The sequence below is a fragment of the Ambystoma mexicanum genome, chromosome 12 (genome assembly GCF_040938575.1).
Source record: "Ambystoma mexicanum isolate Mex_15411 chromosome 12, UKY_AmexF1_1, whole genome shotgun sequence".
In the NCBI taxonomy this organism is placed as follows: domain Eukaryota; kingdom Metazoa; phylum Chordata; class Amphibia; order Caudata; family Ambystomatidae; genus Ambystoma; species Ambystoma mexicanum.
Genome location: NC_090936.1, coordinates 385,221,011 through 385,241,395, shown reverse-complemented (window position 1 = coordinate 385,241,395; position 20,385 = coordinate 385,221,011). Strand labels below are relative to the sequence as shown.

The 20,385-nt window shown below is 43.6% G+C and overlaps 1 protein-coding gene across 1 annotated transcript in view; it reads left to right on the top strand.

Annotated features, from left to right (window-relative positions):
* LOC138514489 (platelet binding protein GspB-like) overlaps positions 1-20,385 on the top strand; it is a 1,350,980-nt gene that overhangs the window by 1,101,314 nt on the left and 229,281 nt on the right. The window contains exon 11 of the mRNA XM_069629971.1: positions 6,890-7,052. Within this exon, the coding sequence (XP_069486072.1) occupies positions 6,890-7,052 (163 nt within the window). The remainder of the gene's footprint in view (positions 1-6,889; positions 7,053-20,385) is intronic.

Here is a 20,385-nt window from a genome sequence, read left to right as displayed (position 1 = left end):
AAGGCACAGGCGGACAAGAGAAGGAGTAGTGAGCCAGCATTCCAGGTTGGGGACATGGTATGGCTCTCTTCTAAGAATTTACCAGTACACAATCTCCCGACTAAATTAGCACCCCGTTTTCTGGGACCCTTCCGGGTGATCAGACGAATTTCCTCTGTGGCATTCAAATTGGATCTGCCGCAGTCTTGGCGGATTCACCCGTCTTCCATGTGTCCCTCTTTAAGCCATTCCGTTCTGATCCGTACGGTCGTTCACATCCCCGACCTGCGGCTATAGATGTTGGGGGCACTCCGGAATTTGAGGTGCAGGAGATTTGTGACTCCCGTTTCTTCCGGGGTAGGCTTCAGTTTTTGGTGGACTGGAAGGGTTACCCTGCTTGTGATCGTACTTGGGAGCCTTATGAGAACGTCCATGCCCCCCGACTACTGTGGGAATTTTTTCGTAGGAATCCCTGGAAACCGGGTGCTCCGGGTCTTTCTGGTGGGGAGCATAGTGTTAGAACACCTACCTGTGCGGGGCGACGGGGCTCTAGGGGGCGTGCTGGTTCCTGGCAGTTGTACCCACGTCTCAGGTTGTGGAGACGACGCACCGCTCTGGGCACATTCCCCCGGCGGAGTTTCTCTGTCTTGACCCGTGTAGGGCACGGGTGCCGTTCACGTAGCTGTTCGAGCGAGTTTGCGTTCCAAGACTCGTTCGCGCGGCGGCACCCATTAGCGCATGCGCATTGCAGCGCGGTTCAAGCCTCGGTTTCACACAGGACCGCTACTTAAGCGATCCGATTTTGTTCTTCATCGCGTCTCAACGCGGTTGGTTCCCTTCCGCTTCGCTTCCCCGGTTCTGGGGTTCTTGGGTCCTGATCCTGGTCCTGGGCTGGGTCCTTTCCTGCTCCTCCTCTAGTCAATCCTCCTTCTTCCCCTTCCCTTACCTGTTCTCCTGTGTTCTCTGGTCTCTTCCCCCTGGTTCCCCTTCCTGCTCCTTTTCGAATTGCCTGAGTTGCCCGCCTCCTGCTGGGGTTCCTGTGGTCCTGGTCCGCTTCTCCGGCTTCTGTGGATCCCTGTTCTTCATCCTGCATTGGTACCTTGGACTCTCTGCTTACCTGCACCGGTACCTTAGACTCACTGTTTACCTGCATTGGTACCTTGGACTTGCTGCTACTCGCATTTAGGTACCTTGAACATTCTGCTTACCTGTACTGGCTACCTTGAACCTTCACCATCCTGGATAGCTGCTTGGGATACCTTGCCAGTATTTGCCAGTAACATCTACGACCTTCCCAATCAGTGCTTGCACTGTTCTGGCGCCACGTTAATATCGGGAAGTGTCATTTGTGGCATCAGGAGCTGGCCCCAGTTCAATCCTGTATTACAGGACGGGTCCGGGGTCGGTTCTTTGCGTCACTTCTCTTCATTAGCGAAAGACTTCATCAGCTACTTGTCTACACCTATCACGACCTGGCTACCTCGGCACGCAAGACTCCTGGAGATACAGGTACGCCTCGTCCTCGGGACGCACAACTCAACACCTTTGCATGTTCATATGACATTGAACATATGAGTATTCTGCATATTTGTATGCTTCTGCTTGTTCGCGATAATGCACATTATGAGTGTTGTTTTCATATGCTTGGTTTGCTCGTAATATTACACATTATGCGTGTTCTGCTTATTCATATGCTTGTAGTTGTTCATAATATTTCACATTCAGAATGTCCTATTTTTAATCATCCTTTGTATGTTCATGTATGTGGTGAGATGGATGAACACCTAACACTTCATTATGCTCGCTGTTACCTTATGTGGGTCCAGAGAATAAATGGAGAGGGCCTCACTGGAGTCTTGTCCCCCACTCCGACAAAGGGTGCTCAAATCATTCCTGTGTCACTGCATTTGGCTGCCGCCGCTATGGTGGAGTGCATGGCCCAGGTGCCCACTGGCTGGGCAGAGGTGGGACACCTCAAACGTCGGAGACAGATGTCTGCATGCCCACCAGGGGTCCAAGAAAGGTGCAATAACTTTCTTCCCAATTCAACCCAACCTGTCTATCAACTTCAGGACTTCAATTCCCAGAACACTTTATGCTGGTTTAAAGTGGTTCATGGACTGGAACAACAAATCTTCCAAGATAGTGAGACATTGTGATGCCTCAGTGCTGTGGCCACTGATCAAAAGACGTCCAAGATGCAGACTCCTTTGCAACCTCATTTCAGAGCTAGTAAGGTCAGTAGCTAATCCCAGGGGAGAGAACCCAGAAACCTGGCTAGTAACCTATCTGGGCTGGCCAAATAGCGGTATCAGGTAATATTATCCCCACCAAAATTATCGCCGTATATATGGTCGTCGGGAACACCATAGGCAATATTTTTGGGGGGGGATGATTTGTGGGAGCAGGGGTTGCGGGGCTGTCCCCCACCAATTTAAAAATAATGCAGGGGTTGTGGGGGGTGTCCCCCGCAGGGTCAATGTCTCAATATCGGCACAAAAATATGGCGATATTTTTGTATCGCAATATTTTTCCAGGGATATTTACACATTGAACCCAAAAAGCAGCACAAAGCCTCGTGGGTATAAAATGAGGGGGGAAAGTATATTCTGTGTATTGGACCCATGAGGAAGCAGATATACCTGCTGATTCTCCCTTGATACAATGGAAGGCTGCTGGATCGAGGAATACTGGAGGGACTGCCCCCCGCCCCCGAAGGGACCTGATATGAACCCTGAAGCTAAGGCCTCAGAGAGACCTGTGGTGAATCCTGAAGCCCAAAGTCCAGAAGGGACTTGTCATAAATCCTGAAACCCAAGCTCCTGTAGGGACTTGTCATGAATCCTGAAATCCAAGGAGAGGAATCCAGAGAGGAAGACTGTGGGGTCTGATGCTTGGGGGAAAGCGGTGCAAAGCCTGGAGAGACTAGAGGAGAGGTGGGACGCTGCTAAGCCCTGAATCCCCTGGAAATGGAGCATGCTCAACAAGGCACAACAGCCCTTCCCAAGACCTTGGGGAATTGAAAATCCAGAGAAAAAGGATATCCATGAGCGACCTCTAGGAAAGGACTGAGGCCTGTGGCATGAGGGCAAGAGAATTATGGCTGCCTGACAAGGACCATAAATAAAGGGTGGTAGAATATCCATTAACCAAATGCAAACATTGTTTCTGGAAAGAAGCTTAGAACCAAGTGGTGACAATGACTAAAGTTCTGGTGACTCACCAACAGACATTGATAACAGCTCACAAAGAAACCAGTGAATGTCAACCTTACCCACTACACTACACCACCCAAACCAAGAGACTTCTGCCTCTACAAAATAGTTTCCATTCATAAGAGGCTCTGACTGACTCAGGAGATAGGCAAAGAGCCTTTCAAAAGACATTTCTTTATGTGGGCTGAGAACCCAGAGACTTTAAAGAATTGCCATTCTGATGAATGATTAACACAAAATACTTTTACACACCCGTGAACCGATCTAGGGAGAGAAAGGAACATAGAGACTGGAGGAGTCACTTGTTGGAGGAAGAGAGAGCTCCTAGGAGAAAATAGTGTACTTTAGTTGTCTAATCTTCCCAAACCCCTTCAAGGCACTGCATTGAGAAACTCTGAATAGACATTAAATGTAAGCTCTATATTGGTCTGTTCTTCTGGTCCCATAAGTAGAACATGACAAAGCACACTGTTGAACTGCTTTAACCTACTGTGCTCAAATCTTAAAAAATTCAATTGTTCAAATATGCGGAAATTCTGATGGTTTGGGTGTTGACAGTAGAGGACAATGCATGTTAGTATCGATCCTATTATTTGGTGCCTTACATTTTGAGAGAATGTTGGGGAAAAGGGAACATTAGCCCTTGGGAAGAATAGCACTGAGAATACAAACATAGACATAGAGACTGTGTCAAGGAAAAGGGGCCCAAATCAAGCAGAGTGGTACAAAATAGCAAAGGGGTCATGTGTGAATGGAAGGCCCAGAAACATGAGTCTTTAGGGGGAAGTAGATGCCAAGAAACCAGCACTAAATTGGTTTTGGGGTGAAGGAGGAGTCCAGGAGATGCACATAGTGTACTTAAATGCTTAAATGTACAGCGGAGAGTACCCACGGACTAAGAGTTGCTAATGATTTTGGTTTGTAGATACTGTGACGATTCTGAGAATGTTGTCCCTTCTCTGCAGGGGGAGACCTTTCTCATGGGGCGAGGTCAGTGCATCCACAGTACAATAGCCCCACTGGGGGTGGTGCACTGAGGGAGGGTCCCTCTATGAGATTGGGGCCGACCTTCATCAGAGAAAGCGGTATGACCCTGCGTCCATACCTAATAACCTTCTTCAACCCTAAATCCTCCTTCCCTCTCTCTAGATCAAGATAATGTGTTTTGTTGTCAAGTCAGTCAAACCAACATATATGACAAGACTGAGAGACCAAAAAGTAGAAAGTGTTTTACATATAAGTTGGAAATTGATACTGTGACGAAGAAGATGACCGGTAGTCCAAGGATCACTCTGGAGAAGGAGACTGAGCAATCTAGCTTCTTACCATAAGTGATGGGTCTAAAGAAGTACAACAATCCCACATGGGAGCTTTAAAGAAGATCAGCTGGGATACCGACGAGAGAGAGCGGTACTCTGAAGAGGAAATGCAGGAGCCGTGCAGGAAAGCAGCGACAGGAGCTGCAAGGGAAGCCAAACGGAGAGGTAACGAAGAACCGAACATGTTCCGCCAGGAGATGACTACTCAGGTTGCCAACGAGGGAATCCTCTAGACGTCCCAGTCCCCACCAACATGCGCAAGAAGGAGAACGCGCAGCCGGGATGATTCTAGAACCACTGCAGACCCCACTGGAAGCCTGAACATTATCGGAACCTCACAGAGGGATGTAGTTGTCCAGGAACTGCTGGTACCCATAAGAAGGAAGGAAGCAGGTATGCAGGGTGGGTGGTGCAGGAGATCCAGCTAAACAACAGGGAGAATATAAAGCTGGAAGCAGAGGGTCTCGGACGAGATGCATACTTGGCAGGAGAGTGAACCAAGTGTATACAATGCAACTGAATGCGAGGGACCCACACCCAAGTAAGAGAACGAGAATAAGAGGGTCCGGGACCCTGAGTGTGTTGTATACTTGGCAGGAGAGTGAACCAAGTGCATGCAATGCAGCCATGCGAGTCTGGGCACACATCCAAATAAGAGAATAAGAGGATCTGGGATTCTGAACAAGTTGTGTACTTGGCAGGAGAGTGAAACAAGTGGCTGCAACACAGCAGTGCAAGTCTGAGAGCCGCAGCCAAACAAGAGGTCATGAATAAGGGGGTCTGGGACCCTGAATGCAAGTAATGCAAGTGAAGCAAAGTTGTAAGAGCTGTATTTTTGGAGAGTGACTAAGTCTTGGACCTGCATCCATATGAGAGAAAGAGGGTCTGGGACCCTATGAGAGAAAGAGAGACAGTAGATGAGAAAACACTGGCTTGGCAGGAGAGTGAACCAAGCCGTGTAAAGTATTGCAAGTCTGGGACTTGCACCCACATGAGAGATTAAAAACAAGAGGATAAAGAACCCCGGAACTGACAAAAGGAATCCTGCACTTGATGGCGTACTGTGCCAAGTTGCTGGTATAAAGAAACAAGAACACAAGACGCCTTACCTTGTGAATTGCCCAGGTACATTTTATCATCTAAGAGAAAAGGGGCTCAGGTGCCCTTAAGGAATGAGCATAAGATAAGAAGTTGTCTAGGGGAAAGGAGCACAACCCTAGCATTGGAATCTTGTATATCTGGAACATTATTTTACCAGAGAGGCTGGGAGCTTTTTTGTTGGTTGAAAACACAAAGAAGACTTTTTACTTTGAGAAAAGATAATCCTTGCACAGTTACCTTAGATTGTTAGTGTTAGGGACAGTGGTAGGTTTGAGACATGACAGTGACAACCTTTTTAGATTTGGTCTTTCAGACAATTTCACTAGTTTTCTTTGACCGAGGGAAACCCCTAGGAATGGGAGGTATTTTTCAAAGCTTTTATTAGTAAATAAAAGTGTATACCCAAAATCATGCCACCATTGTATCTGAGCCTTATTTCTGCACCCTTACAACACCAATTACCATCATGCAGTGTACTGCCTTTAAGAAGATGTGTTTTTTTACAGTGTTTCCAGTTTAGCAACAGGCCTTCTCCAGGCTTACAGCAGATGTGTACTAGTTTCAACAGGAGTAGTTATTTTCATTTTGCTGGTTATAGTTATCAGTGGCCTTCTGTTGAATTGAATCTTGGAAACATTACTTATTTCCAAAGAACACAGTCTCAGGTTCCTGCCTGACTGTCATCTAGATGAGGTGCCCTGTGAATGTGTTACTACCAAATGCTATGTTAACAGAAAAATCCTTTTGATCATACCGCACAGTACTTTTCTTTTCAGTGCCTTTCTGCCAGAAGAATGGGTTGATTTCAGCAGGAGAAAAACAAAACCTGTGTTTCTGGTGGCAAAAAGAGTACAGAGATAGATAACGGAGGTTCTAAGGGAAAGCCTGAAGCGCAAACAGGAAATATGGGAAAAAATGAAAGAACTAACTGTATTGCAGGGTGTCTGATCTATATAGAAAATAAAAGCAAGAAGTGTAATATAATGAAAACCTTTCGAAATCAACATTGGTGATTTCATCGAGCAATGCATTTCCAGCAGGTTTTCTCAGGCAGCCATCTATGGGTTCAGATGAAAGTTTAAACTACACTTAAGTTCTCAACAGATTTACAGTTTTTTTTATGTTCAATAACATTTATACCCCATAAAATAAGAAGTCCCGCAGCTAAAAATGGTTCCAAATCTGAACTGAATTATCTCCCAATCACCTTTCTGTAATGCTATTCTTAACAGCTATTTACTTATTAAATATAATGTTTTGTTTTTGGAACTCTAGAACAGAAGGTATAAAAGAAAAGGGAAACCTGGACGTGACAATGGCCCCACGCCAATGAACAATCCTGCAGAGAGTGCACTAGCTGTCCCCCAGATCACATATGATCACATTGAGGAAAAAGAAGAAAAGAAAGACCTTGCATTCTTCATGGATGAACCAGCAGGTAACATTGTCATGTTTGCAGTTACTCTCTCTTTGCCACTGGTATGACTGTTTACCAGGTCTAGAAATATACAGCACATGGCCCAACCAGAATCTCATTGCTTTCTGCCACTACTAGAGTCCACATGGAGCTCTCTGAATACGTCATGTATAATTTTGTTAGTTAGAGAACTTTAATTGGACTTTATTTCTATGTCAATCCTTTTTTTAATATTTTTGTTTGTTCCACACATCTTCATAGTGAATGTGACTGAATTGTGAAAAGGTATGGCAAGATTATAGCTAATGTTTTTTTTCTTTCACCCAAACATGAAGACATATCACAGCTTCTTGCACCATTTGCTGAAGACTGGAGTGGCACAGAACATTGCATTTCTGTTTTAGACTTGTTGGTAGATCAATACATTCCAATCAATGAAATATCTCTTGCTGACTCATTGAAAGAAGGTTTAGAACATGTGGAGAAGAATTGGTGCAAGTATGGTGAACATTTTCTTGATAGAAATGTCACATTATTGTCAATAAATCACCAGCACTATACTTGGGATAATGCTTAATTTATTTCATGAGCATTCTTAAATGGCTCCATCTTCGCCCCAATGTTGGTCTCTGGATGCCAAGAGATAAGGACATGCAAGGGCAACCGTATAAATATAATAAATCTGGACAAAGAATCATTATCAGAATTATTACCCTTCGACTGAGACTTTGAGAAGCAGCAGTTCTTGAAATATGTATTGAGTGACACCCAAACAGGAATAACATGCAGATCCACTGAAGGCTTGGTCGGCAACTGGTCTCTGCGGGTCATGCTAATGGTGCCTTTTTGGCATCTTCTATATCATTTAAGAGAGCTTTGAGCAGTTTCCTTGCTGATCGCAATGCTTGAGCGATTTAGTAGCAAATCCATTTCAGTAGTTATTGGCATTTGCCCAGGTTGGTTAAAGAGAAGAGTGCCGAAGGCCGTACATATACTTTTCTGACAATTGAAACCTACTGTAAAAATTACTATCTGATGACAAAGGCACTACTCTAGTGAATTCTCAAAAGAATTCTAGAAGCATTCTTCCAAAACTTTCCTGAGATCCTCCTTTGACAAACACATGCAAAACATTTTGGGAATGTTAGAGGGCTGTTATTATTTGAGCTCCAGGTGCAATTTCCTACTGTAGACAATTAACGACCACAGCTATTTGTGTTTCCCTTTCTGGACTAGGCAATGGCCAAGCTCGAACTCTGCACCTATGCTTTGACAATGGTGTATTTCCTCTTTAGATTGGGATAGACATGCATGCACACATGCAAATCCTCTATGGGTATGTGCCTGCTCCCATTATGGACAGAATAACAAATGATCCCCATAGATTATAGTGTATGCACGGCACATATTTGGTGTCAGACAATGTACACATCTATCTGCGCATATGGATTCATGATGTGGTTTCCCCGCTACGTGCCAGAGCAGTAGGGTTAAGCAGTCACACAATGAACTCTGTACAGACTTGTGGGGCTTGTACTTTTCTTTGGCACGCCTAAAGGCACCATGAATGCACCATAAAGGCAGACATATAAAACACAATGGACCTCACTCCGAGCATGGCGTTAATTTCATGATTTTAGGTGGAATTACACGTCAAACCCATGTGCCATTACCACCACTCAGTCTAGTGGAATCATTGCCAGATTACGAGTGGGGGCAAGGTGGTGTTAATTGTCATTATGGAGTCCATTTGACCCATGGGAATATTTGCAGATGTCCTGCGACCAGCAATTCTGTCATTGGAAAAATCTGCTGCTTTTTGGGTGTTAAATCCTCCATTATACATACAAACTCGATCTCGGTGATGAGATATAATTGGTGGTAATTTATTATCACCACAAAAGTGACAGTTACAGAATCGCTGCCAAAAACTGCCCACACAACCAAACTCCTAATGAGGCCCACTCTGTGTCATTGTAAACATGTACACTTTATTAAAACCAAAGCATACTCAACGGCAAACCAATCAAAGGTAAAACATGTGGGAGAAACACCCAAACTTATTGGACAGACATAAACATGTATAACACTTTCAGCACGTGTGAGAGCATGTAATATTGGTATGATTGGTTATTTATAACGCGCTTAATACCCACAGGTTATTAAGCGCGGACCCGGGGATCGAACCTGTGCCGCTCTGTGTCGTCTTGCTTCCAAGGCGAGCACGTTGCCCTTGAGCTTATCCTCCCGTGACTACTCTACTCCATTGTATCCCTTAGAGAATGTTACATTTAAGCATAAATCAGTCAAAACATGTTTGACTGGCCGGTAACAGCGGGGCCCAAGTTATAAATCAGAGCGAAACAGGGGCCTTCATAGTGGGCCTGGTGCCATTTCCAGCTAATGAAGTCTTCTGCAAGGGGTATTACTACTATTGTCAACTTGGTTTTCTAACCAGTCCGCTGGGAGTAAAGTATTTGTATGCAGTAACCGTTCGCCGCAAGCGCTTAACCCATCGTTTCTCACAAATACTCACCTAACCGGCCCACCGTGGAAATGGAGGGCAGGAATCTGTGTGGAGCCCCTCTTCCGTTACCCGAACACAGACAGGTCACTGGCGGCAAGTGAGTGGGTATAGTAGAATGGAGGGTGAGTAGCGGGGAGTGGCAGGAAAGGTGGTGGGTGGATGTGAGCAGTGAAGGTCCTGCTTAGGACGTGGACTTGGATTGTGAGATGTGCCCTGCATTTTGAGGAGCTGTTGGCTGCCGCACCCAACCTAGATTCTAATGAACTGAAACACCAATACAGTTCTATCAAATGTACTCTGGCAACCAAATTCAGAGTTATGCAGTTTAAACACATGTAACGTGTCCATTGTCTGTTTTCAGAAAACGTTTACAAGCTTTGTATGAAACCTAAATATGAACAATGCGGCCAAATACAGTGCTTGTAGCAGTTACTTTGGATGCTGGCAGAGCCCCCCTTTTGTAAAGACTAGGAACAATTTATTTCAGAGCCGCTACATAATCCCAATGATCTCTTCACATTGTGCATCATTTATTTATAGCTAGCTGGTCAAGCCCTTCTGCATTACAACAAAAGGATGTATTTCAAGTCCAGTGATCACTCCCATCAACAAACAGGTCTCTCCTGGCAGGATAGGGGCAAGCAAGTCGACATCCTGGAATCCCTCAACATCACGTACACTAACTTTGCTGACGACACCCAAATACTCATCCCCATCACTGCAACCATGAGTAGGAGACCATCATCATCAACAGGATCTACGTCCACATACAATATTGGATGGCCACCCACAATCTCTGCCTGAATGATAAGACTGAACTCCTCATTGTGGGCTCCCCATTCCATCTAAGCAAGCTCTCTGCATTCTCTATTGACAGCACTGCTATCCCTGTTCTCAAACACGTTAAGCCCTTAGGGGTCTACCTGGATGCCAAACTCAACATGACCAAACACATCAATGCCTTAGCCTTATCCACTGCTTATGTTGCCAAACGCATCACACTGAGTAGACAATACCTCTCCCCTTCCAACTGTCTCAAGCTCGGGAGAGCTCTTATCAGCAACAAGCTCTATTACTGCAATGTCCTCCTCTCGGGCACTTCTTCTACAAACCTAGCTAAGCTGCAGAGCCTCCAAAACAAAGCCCTCCATGCAGCTTTGGGTCTGCGCCGCTCTAATCGCATCACGACCCCCAGACGCGAAGCCCATTGGCTTCCCATCAACATTTGAATCAAATTTAAAACCCTGACACTAACACAACGTGGCCCCCAGCTATCTGAACATGAGCCTCGCCCTAAAACACCATGCACGTGCATCTCTGCTCATCTCAAAGTACTTTTCTTCCTATTCCAAGATTCAAAAAGTCCAGAGCTGGAGGTGTCAGCTTCGCAGTCACTACCCCCATACTCTGGAACTCTCTACTCTGTCTGTCAGTAATGAAACATCCTACACCCCCTTCAAGAAACTAGTCAAAACGTGGCTATTCAATAAGTATGAATAATGTCTTGATTAACTGTTCTGTCTAGACTTCCATATTTACCTGCCTATTCGCAGTGGCTCTTATTCTACTGTCTGCTTACCACTGTCTACTTGTACAAATGCTGTGATACCCTTGGGTCTGGGCGTTACAAAAATGTTATAAATGTTATAAATAAATAAATATATATAGGGATGCAGCACACATAGTCTATGTAAATGAAGGCTGGGAACATACTTCCTAAACCAAGGTATATTTGACGGTACCTTGTGGGCAAGACTTTTCTTAAGTTCTGCTCATAGGATACCCCAAAAACCGTAGAACTATTTTGCTGTTTTTTAGGATTATTTACAGTGATTTCATGTCTTCCTTTATACAATTCGTAAATAGATGTTGGGAAGGAAAATCAATTTAATTTGCAATGTATTTTGGACACTATGTCCATCTTCAGGAGTGTCATGTGTGTAACAAGATCAGTAAAAAGTATGTCAGTCATTTCATGTATGTAACAATATAACAAAACAATATTTTAACAAACACTCTGCGCTCTATTTGTATCACTGGGCTTTTTCCTTTAATCTCTTAAATATATATACATCAATATTTCTAGCCATAATTAGGCTTACCTAAATGAAATCCTCTTTTGACATTTATATTAAAACAACATTCTTTCGCTGACTGGTGAGTCAGAATATCACTGTGTCTGTCATTTATTTCTATGCGATATTCCTTAGTTAAGAAATGCTTCACGAAGGTGGCAGGGATCATAAATCAGACCAAGACAAAATAACTAAGAGCTGAACCTGTATTAAGGGGTTTAGCAGATGGGCCAAAATAACAAAATGGGCAAGGTTTATGGATCACCAACTCAAATCTTTGGGTTCCAATTGTTCCGAAAGTTTCCTGACAGCTGGGTTTAAAAGGGATTTTGGCTTTTGCCATTATTCTGTTCTCCCTTGATGGATTGCTTGACCACTTTAAGGCAGGCTTCAGGGTTTCCTCTATCTTTCTTCTTTCTCCCAGTCACAGTGTTTTGGGTTTACACACTCTCCCCCTTTCTAAGGCTTGAGGTTTTCCCAAAGTCTTCTTCTCTCTCAATGACTGTTGCTATAGTTTCTGGTTCTTTCCTTTGTACTCAGATTCATATATATATTTGCTTGTTTATGACACGCTTAATGCCCAGAGGTTTCTAAGTTCGGTCATGGGGATGGAACCTGCACCGTCATGTGTCCAAGAAGAGCGTGTTGCCCCTGAGCAATCCTCCCGGCCCCATCCACTGATGGCTCTGTTTGGTATTCAGGAGTTGTAGGCAATGGGGTACTGCCTTCTTAGTTTGCAAAAGCGTGAGCAGCTTCTTAAGGAGCTTGTTGTAGAGTTGAGAAGCCTGGGCTAGCATTGAGCCAAGAAAGCATCTCTGATTTCCCAAATCCTGTAGAGGGGACTAAGTGTTATCAAACAGGGATCCTCCTCCTAATATCCAGGGGTCCATCATCATCTAGCGTGGGGTGGTACCCAGGCCTCTAGGTCACCCCACTAGAATTCCTCATAATCAGGAGGAGTCTTTTAGTCCCACTTTATTTTTCTTTTGGTAATCATGGAATCTAGTCAGTTGTTGTAACTGGACACACTATCTGCTGGTTATTAATGGGCATATTAAAGAGGTATGAATTGCTGTACAAATTACACAGGAGGCTGAGTTGTCAGTACCTCAAAGTTATGAAATAACACATAATAAAATACAGTCAGTTCCTAATTAGTGAAATATTGGTCACGTGAACTGTGTAAGTTAAATCATACATTAAAAGAAATAAAGCATCATCTTGATATTATCAAAGTCAATATTAATCGATCAATGTTTTTTGTACAAATTCGAATACTCTGCATATAGCTTTCCAGTGACCATTTCAGTACTTCCATCCAAATGATATCTATATAGTGCAAAGTGGGGTGCACTTCTCCTTCATGCCCCTTCACAGCCACACTCATTAAGAGTATCAATCTAGTAAGCTTCTCTCTCTGATAGGGTTTGGTTGTTTACTCCGATCAGGGTTCAGTGTTTTGTGATGTGATATTATGTTGGTGTTCATACCATATTGCTATTAGGCATGTCCTGACTATGTGCCCTTGTTTGGGCCCCTTGTATATGTGCATGCTGGGAAAGCTGGTAAACAATTACAAGACTATTAAGGATGAGTCCTTTTGGGATTATTGTTTAAACTCGGTCTCAATTAGGACTCAACTGGCTTTATATAGGGTGTGGTTAAAGTTAAAAAGCTTATTACCCACTCAGCCGGCTATAGAGGTAACACGAGGGGCTCCTCCTTGGGAACCTTTAAGATTTAGCCCCCACGTTTGCCGCCTGAAGCTTGTAGTTAGAGGTTGGATTATTACCATGGTTATCTGGTACTTGCTAGTAAGTGTTCATCTGAACTAGGCACTTTGTGTGTAGAGTTCAATGGGGTAAGAATGGAGTATGTCACACTTTATCCCTGTATCCCATTTTGGCATTGTACTGTATTATATTCGCACTGTATTGTGTTTGATTGTATATATATATATATATATATATATATATATATATATATATATATATATATATATATATATAAAATGTACAACTTTACTTAATTTTATGTAATTTTATATGATTTCCACATTTAATGTATATATTGATTGTGACGTTTGTATTAAGTTTTATGTGATTTTTATGTATTTGTATCTTTTGTGTAAAGTTCAAATTTGAACTACTTCACAATAAATGTATTATTATTATAGCTTTCCAGTGACCATCTCAGTACTTCCATCCAAATGATATCTATATAGTGCAAAGTGGGGTGCACTTCTCCTCCATGCCCCTTCGCAGCCACACTGATTAAGAGTATCAATCTAGTAAGCTTCTCTCTCTGATAGGGTTTGGTTGTTTACTCTGATCAGGGTTCAGTGTTTTGTGATGTGATGTTATGTTGCTGTTCATACCATATTGCTTCTGATTTTCATCAGGTCTGTCCTGTGCTTGATTTGCTGCAAGGGAATCCAGTGCTCCCAGATGTATCTGCAGACTCATGAGCCATGCAATCTTTCAGTGGGATTTTCTCTCATGTGTCTGGATGATAACACAGATTCACTTTGACTACGTTTTTGCTGTTAGTACAGTTTTAGGATGCAAAGTTTCCAGCTTCTTCTCTTGCTCTTATGGTGGTTGGTGTTCCAACTGTGAATTGATCTGTTTTGACCAAATAACCTTTTAGATGCCGACTGCACTGGTATGCAAACAATGAAGGTGTTTGGAAATGTTTGTTCAATTTAGCAGCATCTTTTAAGATCTTCCATTTTTTCATGCATACAAAAACCTAGGGCAGCATCGGTTCATCATCCGGATTAGGTTCTCTATGAGCCAGCTTAGAGGCACTGCCACATTGCCACAGTCCGGACAATTACATATGTTCATGCACTACATACACCCATTAAAAAAGAGACAGGGGGATTATGGAGGACAGTGGGCAGAAAATGTTTTACCTCAGTGTGAAGCTCCAGTAAAATGAGAGAACAAAATCGGAACTGCATGAGGAATAGTAAAGATGTCCCCGGCCATGAGCTTGGGGGTAGAGACGGGATATGAACAGCGGCCCCTGTCTCTTGTCGCTAGTGTGAGCATTAAAGTAATCCAGGAATTCAGCCACCATAAACTATCGTGGAAAAAGGAGAGAGAAATAGGGAAAGGTGTTTTATTCAAATGATCAGTCCGGTCCACATCACGGGGAAGGGAAAAGAGAAAAGGCTAGGTCAAAATGGGGGAGAGTGGCGTTAGGCTGTGAGGAGAAAAGGGTGAAAATTGAGCAGTGGGAAGCTGCACTTTCAGTGTAAGCACAGAAGGAGTGGTAAGGTGGATAGGACAAACAAGCAGAGTACTTGGCTCGTGGTTGGAAGCTATATTAGTCCCGATATACAAAAATCAGAGGAGGGATTACCTGGCTAAGTATAGCTCTATATCATTACTGCACACGGTTGGTCGAATGTTTGCTCATGTACTACTGTCACACTTTGTCACTTGGGCTAAGGACGCGTCAGTACGGAGTCACTTAAAAGCGGAATTTCAACCTGGTCCGAGCACAGTGGATCAATCGCTCAGGATGTATCTAATCCATCAGAAATATGTAGCTCTGAGGAAAATGAATCTTTATACCTCTTTCATTGACCTCAAAATTGCATTTGACGGGGCCCAGAGAAACAAACTCTGGCTCAACCTCACCGAATTGGGCATCCCAGATGGACTGCTGCGATCTATCATAAGCCTATACACCAACAATACAGGAAGATGCGCTGGAATTTAGCAGGAGAAACCATCTCGCCTATTAATATAAATCTCAGGGTACGCCAAGATTGCGTACTCACCCCCACTTTGCTCTCTGTATACATTAACCAATATAACATAAAGGAGAAATAAAAAGGAACATTTTTGCTAAGTTTTCATGGAGTTGCAAACATGCAAATGAGCACTGTTGACATACAACCCTTCTGAATGTTGTTACCAAAAGGTTTTCCATGTGTAGAAGCTGCACAGATCACCATTTATACGGCCCTTTAGTCCATTTTGGAGCACGTTCACTTCTGTTTCACAGAAAGTCCCTCGACAAAGTTGGGATAAGACTGTTATTCATCTATTGGTAGTAGATCGCCTTTCTGTCTTCCAAGTCATGAGGATCACTTTTTTGTGGAAGACAAGTAACCGGTTACTGTTCAGTAGACACCGTTGAAGGTTGTTGAAGGCCCACGGGTCGCATATACAGTAGCTGATTAACAGTCCACTTTTCAGATGGGATGAGGACATAGGGGAAGAGATGAGGAGGCAGGGTGGGGCTGGGGTACATAGAGGCTGCTTAGCATTTTGATCTATTTGTGTCGAGTTTAAGGTCGGCGACGGTTATCTCATTCACCCATCAACCTATTCTCAGCCATTGAAAGACCTCCCTGAACAGTTCTGTTTTCTGAATATTTCTGAAATTTCGATGGATCGCCTGATTTTTCAATGACATGCCGAGCATCTTCCACACTCAGGGTGAGCATATCTGCAGGGATTTAGCTCCAAATTGTTGATGTTTGAGCTTCTCTTGTCGTTTTTTTAGTAGCGTGGATGACTGCAGGTTTCTTATTGGGAGCAGCCATGTGCCAGTATCTGAGGTTATCCTGGATCCTTTTCCCAGAATGCTGTGTGCATGGCGCAAAGCATTTTATACTTTATTTTCACATTCACAGGGTGCCAATGAAGTCCTTCATGGATGAGCTTCATGTGGTCTCTCTTCTTCAATTAATCTATGTAATATTGTTTGTGTGAGGGGTTGGTGCCGAAAATTGGTTAGAAGGACATTTTGCACATGGGATATAGAAAACTTTGTACATTGATTATTTAATTGGTTTATAAATATATGTTTGTATTTTTTGTATGAATCACATGAATTGTGTATTATGTGTGCTTTGTGTGTTGTAGATATATATATTCAACATTATCTGTAATAAATGTGTAATACAAAGTGAATGTGTTAACATTCATGTAATTAGCGTTCATGTTGAATTGTGGGTAGCTAAAAAGTGTTGGAAAAACAGACTGCACAGCACAATAGGTGTTTTTTGGGTTTGGATACATTGAAAGGCTGGCTCACCTATTGTATTTGGCCAGCATACCCCCTTTTTTTTCTTCAAGTTCATTGCTAATCTTGTTGCCTGGTTCCTCACTCGTTCAATTTCACCTTACAGTAGTCAAGCCTAATCATGACCAGAGATCTGGTTAGCGCCACCCGGCCATCTATTGGAGGTGGGGGAGGATCTTGCAGAGTAGGCATAGCTGAAAATCGGTTCCGTTAACACAGGGGTCTGTAGCCTTTGGCTCACCAGATGTTTTGGACTGCAATTCCCATGCTGGCTGGCTACTGACTGTGCTAGTTAGGGGTGATAGGAGTTGTATTCCAACGCATCTGGAGAGCCAAAGGTTGTAGACCCCTGCTCTAGTAAGTAGAGCTGATCTAGAGGTCCCAGGATGTGACCAAAGGAACCTGGTCTAGGGATGGACAGAACACGCCCACTATTCCTGGCAGTTTGCAATAGCAGTGAGCAAATCATGTGATTGTCTAGAGTGTTTCAACCAATCTCAATGGCTAAAGTGACTCATTACAGTACAAACAAAAAGCACATGTAATGCAATCCACTCGCAGGCTGAGCAAAACAGAACCCAGATGGGATTCCACCATTTTTGCATGGGAGTGAAACCTGCTGCCCACTCATTTCTCAGAAGCAACATTTGGAAACTATTTGTACAGTAGTAGATGCAAAGAACAAGCTCGCAGGACGAGTAGATGACACAGAAAGAGACATCAATGTTATTGAACAGGCAGCGTACTATTAAGCATCTGGTGGTGTGATTGGTCAATGGTGGACTGGCTGGAGCATTCACCCCCTCTCTGTTGTCAAATTCAATATTCCTGTGTTTTTATTTTTCAGCCTATGACATGCACTGCAGGAGTCTGTAACTTGCAGCCCTCCAGATGTTTTGGACGTTGGCTCTCAAACATACTCAGTGGTGACTATGCTGGCTAGGTCTGATGGGAGTTGTAGTCGAACACCTGGAGAGCCAAAGGTTGCAGCCTTCTGGTGTACAGTTTCTCAATGTACTGTATCCAATGCGTATGTCTGCACAGGATCTGCTGGACCAAACAAAATAATGTACACACTGACACAACCAATGGGGAGCACGGTGTCGCAAACTAAGGGAGCAAACCAAAGAATGCACTGGGAATATGGCACTTTTTACTCTTCTTTAAGGAAAATGTAAACTTTGTTTATAAAATATGATCCCTCCTCCGGCGCATATTTTCTTACACGAGTTTAGCATTTAATTTAGTAATCATAATTTCTTCCATTTTAGGAAGGAAGCACTTTTAGCCTGTTGCTGCCTCCCGGGGCTGTTGCAGCAGCTGGAACTTATTAGTCCCTGTCAGTCATTATGGGTCATGTACACAACTCACTATTGATGACCTTGTCAGGGCCATAAGCGTGGAGGTCCCCCGTGGCAACCGCTTATGCATCATTTTACTCCACTTTAATTATTTTCCGATCTGAGAGTAGATTGTGTTTCTTTTGCAAGTTAATAGTCACTGTGGAGTTGGTCATGTTTGGATAAACTGTGTGTGTTGGCCTCCACAGCCCCAGAGCACAATCCGTTGCACGGTAACTCTAGATGGACTTTTAGAGAATTGCCGGCCGGAGTTAGTATTTTTTGGGTGGGGTAAGACCCCTACATGGAAACTCCTATTCTAATGGCATATGTGCTTTAGTACCCCGGGCTGAACACTATCAGAAAAAACCCACCAGTTTGCAGGGGTTTTTTAACAGAGCAGTTCCTTAGCGCCTCAGACATGAGAACTTATCTAGGAATCAACTTTCTGAGCACAGTTTAATGTAAGTTGTTTGTGGAGACAATTACTTCAACCAGTACTTACTGTATATACTGACCCCTCGCGGATGGAAGGAGTACTGCTATTAAATAGCTTACAAATTGGGACTGCGAGCGTAAAATGCATTTCGAGTAGTTCGTCTTTTCATTCAAAATGTATTTCCCTTGCCATATGAGTGGAGGGCCACTAACTCACACAGGGTTCTCTTATGCTAAAAAATAAATTAAAAAAAATAAGCATTGGCAAAGCCAACAGTTTTGGTTTATGGGTAGGCATAGGATAGACATTTTACACTCGTGACCCCTATGGCTGAACATAAGATGTCAACACCTAGTAAATGATGTTAGTTCTTGGGCATATTATGGCAATCGCCAGCAAATGTCAATCTCATATCCTACACAAAAGCAAACACTGCTATCTTTGACAATGTTTAAAACAAAAAAAATCAGTGCAAGAAACGTTCCCAGAACACACATATTGCTTATAAATCTAGCAGAAATGGCACACTTGGTTAACACATTTGTATTAAATCAGGAGCTGGGTCATAGCCGCAATTAAGTCAGCAAACTGCATAGAGATACCGTTGGCACCCCCTTAAAAGCACTGAGCTGGTGTAAAGAGATCTTGGGGGTGGCAAAAAGGTATGGCAAGGCGGGTGCAGGTAGAAGAAGCACATTTGGCCTAGCATGGAGATAAGCAGGTACAAATCGCAAACAACAGCCAGAGACTGTGTGTCCCTCCTCACATCCCATCTTTCTCCTGTCATCACTTAGGCAGATCTTACAGCGCCACCTGATGGCCAACACGAATGAATACATTACGTAATGATGCAATCCGGTGCAATTGGGACAACATTGTTCCATCGCCCCTTGTTTTTCCGATGAGTTTTTTCCATAGTGTTTTGCTGAAAAAACACATTGAAAAATAGGGGGAAAGGGGATATAAGGGGTTGTCGGGTGGGAAATAGGTAGTAAATAATAGGGGAGGAGGTTTGGGGGAGTCACCCCCAAAATAAAATGTGATTTTTTTTTTTTGGGCAAAAACACAGTTGGAGTAAAGCTCATCGAACTAAAACCGGGCGGTGTAAGAACCGGGCAATCAGTGTAGCGGGAGCAGAGTATTGCATCATATTAATAGATGAATGAGTCGAGCAGCATCATCCAATGTCATTGATCATTTCTATCTCCCCGTCCCGGAAGGATAGTCCAGGGGCAACGTGCTTGCCTTGGAATCAAGACGACACGGAGCAACGCAGGTTCGATCCGGGGTCCGCGGTTAGAAACCTCTGGGTATTAAGCGCGTTATAAATAACCGATCATTTCATATCAAGAGTTAAGAGGTACAGCATAGAATGGCCAGCTGAAAATTCAGACACTTTTTTCACTCAGTCTTCTTTTGAGAAAATGACAGATGTTTACTAAATACCTGAGGACGGATTGAGATGTACATGTTTCATCAAACTCTTGATTAAGGCATTTTTATAGTAATGACAAATCCCATTCTTCTTGGTTTAATTAAATCAAGCAAGATAATACTTTAGCCCACAAGCACTGATTCCAGTATGACACATTGGGGAGTCATGGCAGTGCAAGACTCTCTGGGGGCTCGTGTATCTGGTTCCCTGACACATTGGGGAGTCATGGCAGTGCAAGACTCTCTGGGGGCTCGTGTATCTGGTTCCAGGTCTAGGGCTGGGGGAGTGGGGGGCGGGGTGTGTGTGTGTGTGTGTGTGTGCGCGCGCACGCCCCGCTGGGCGGTGTATGTGTTTGGCGATGGGGCCCGTATGTGTACGGCTTGTGTGTCTCGACTTTCAGTGCTAAGGGCAATGTATAGGTGTGTGAGAGAGAGAGCAAGAGAGCTGCTTGTGGCATGGTTTGTGGTGTTGGAGGCACGTGGCATCTCATAT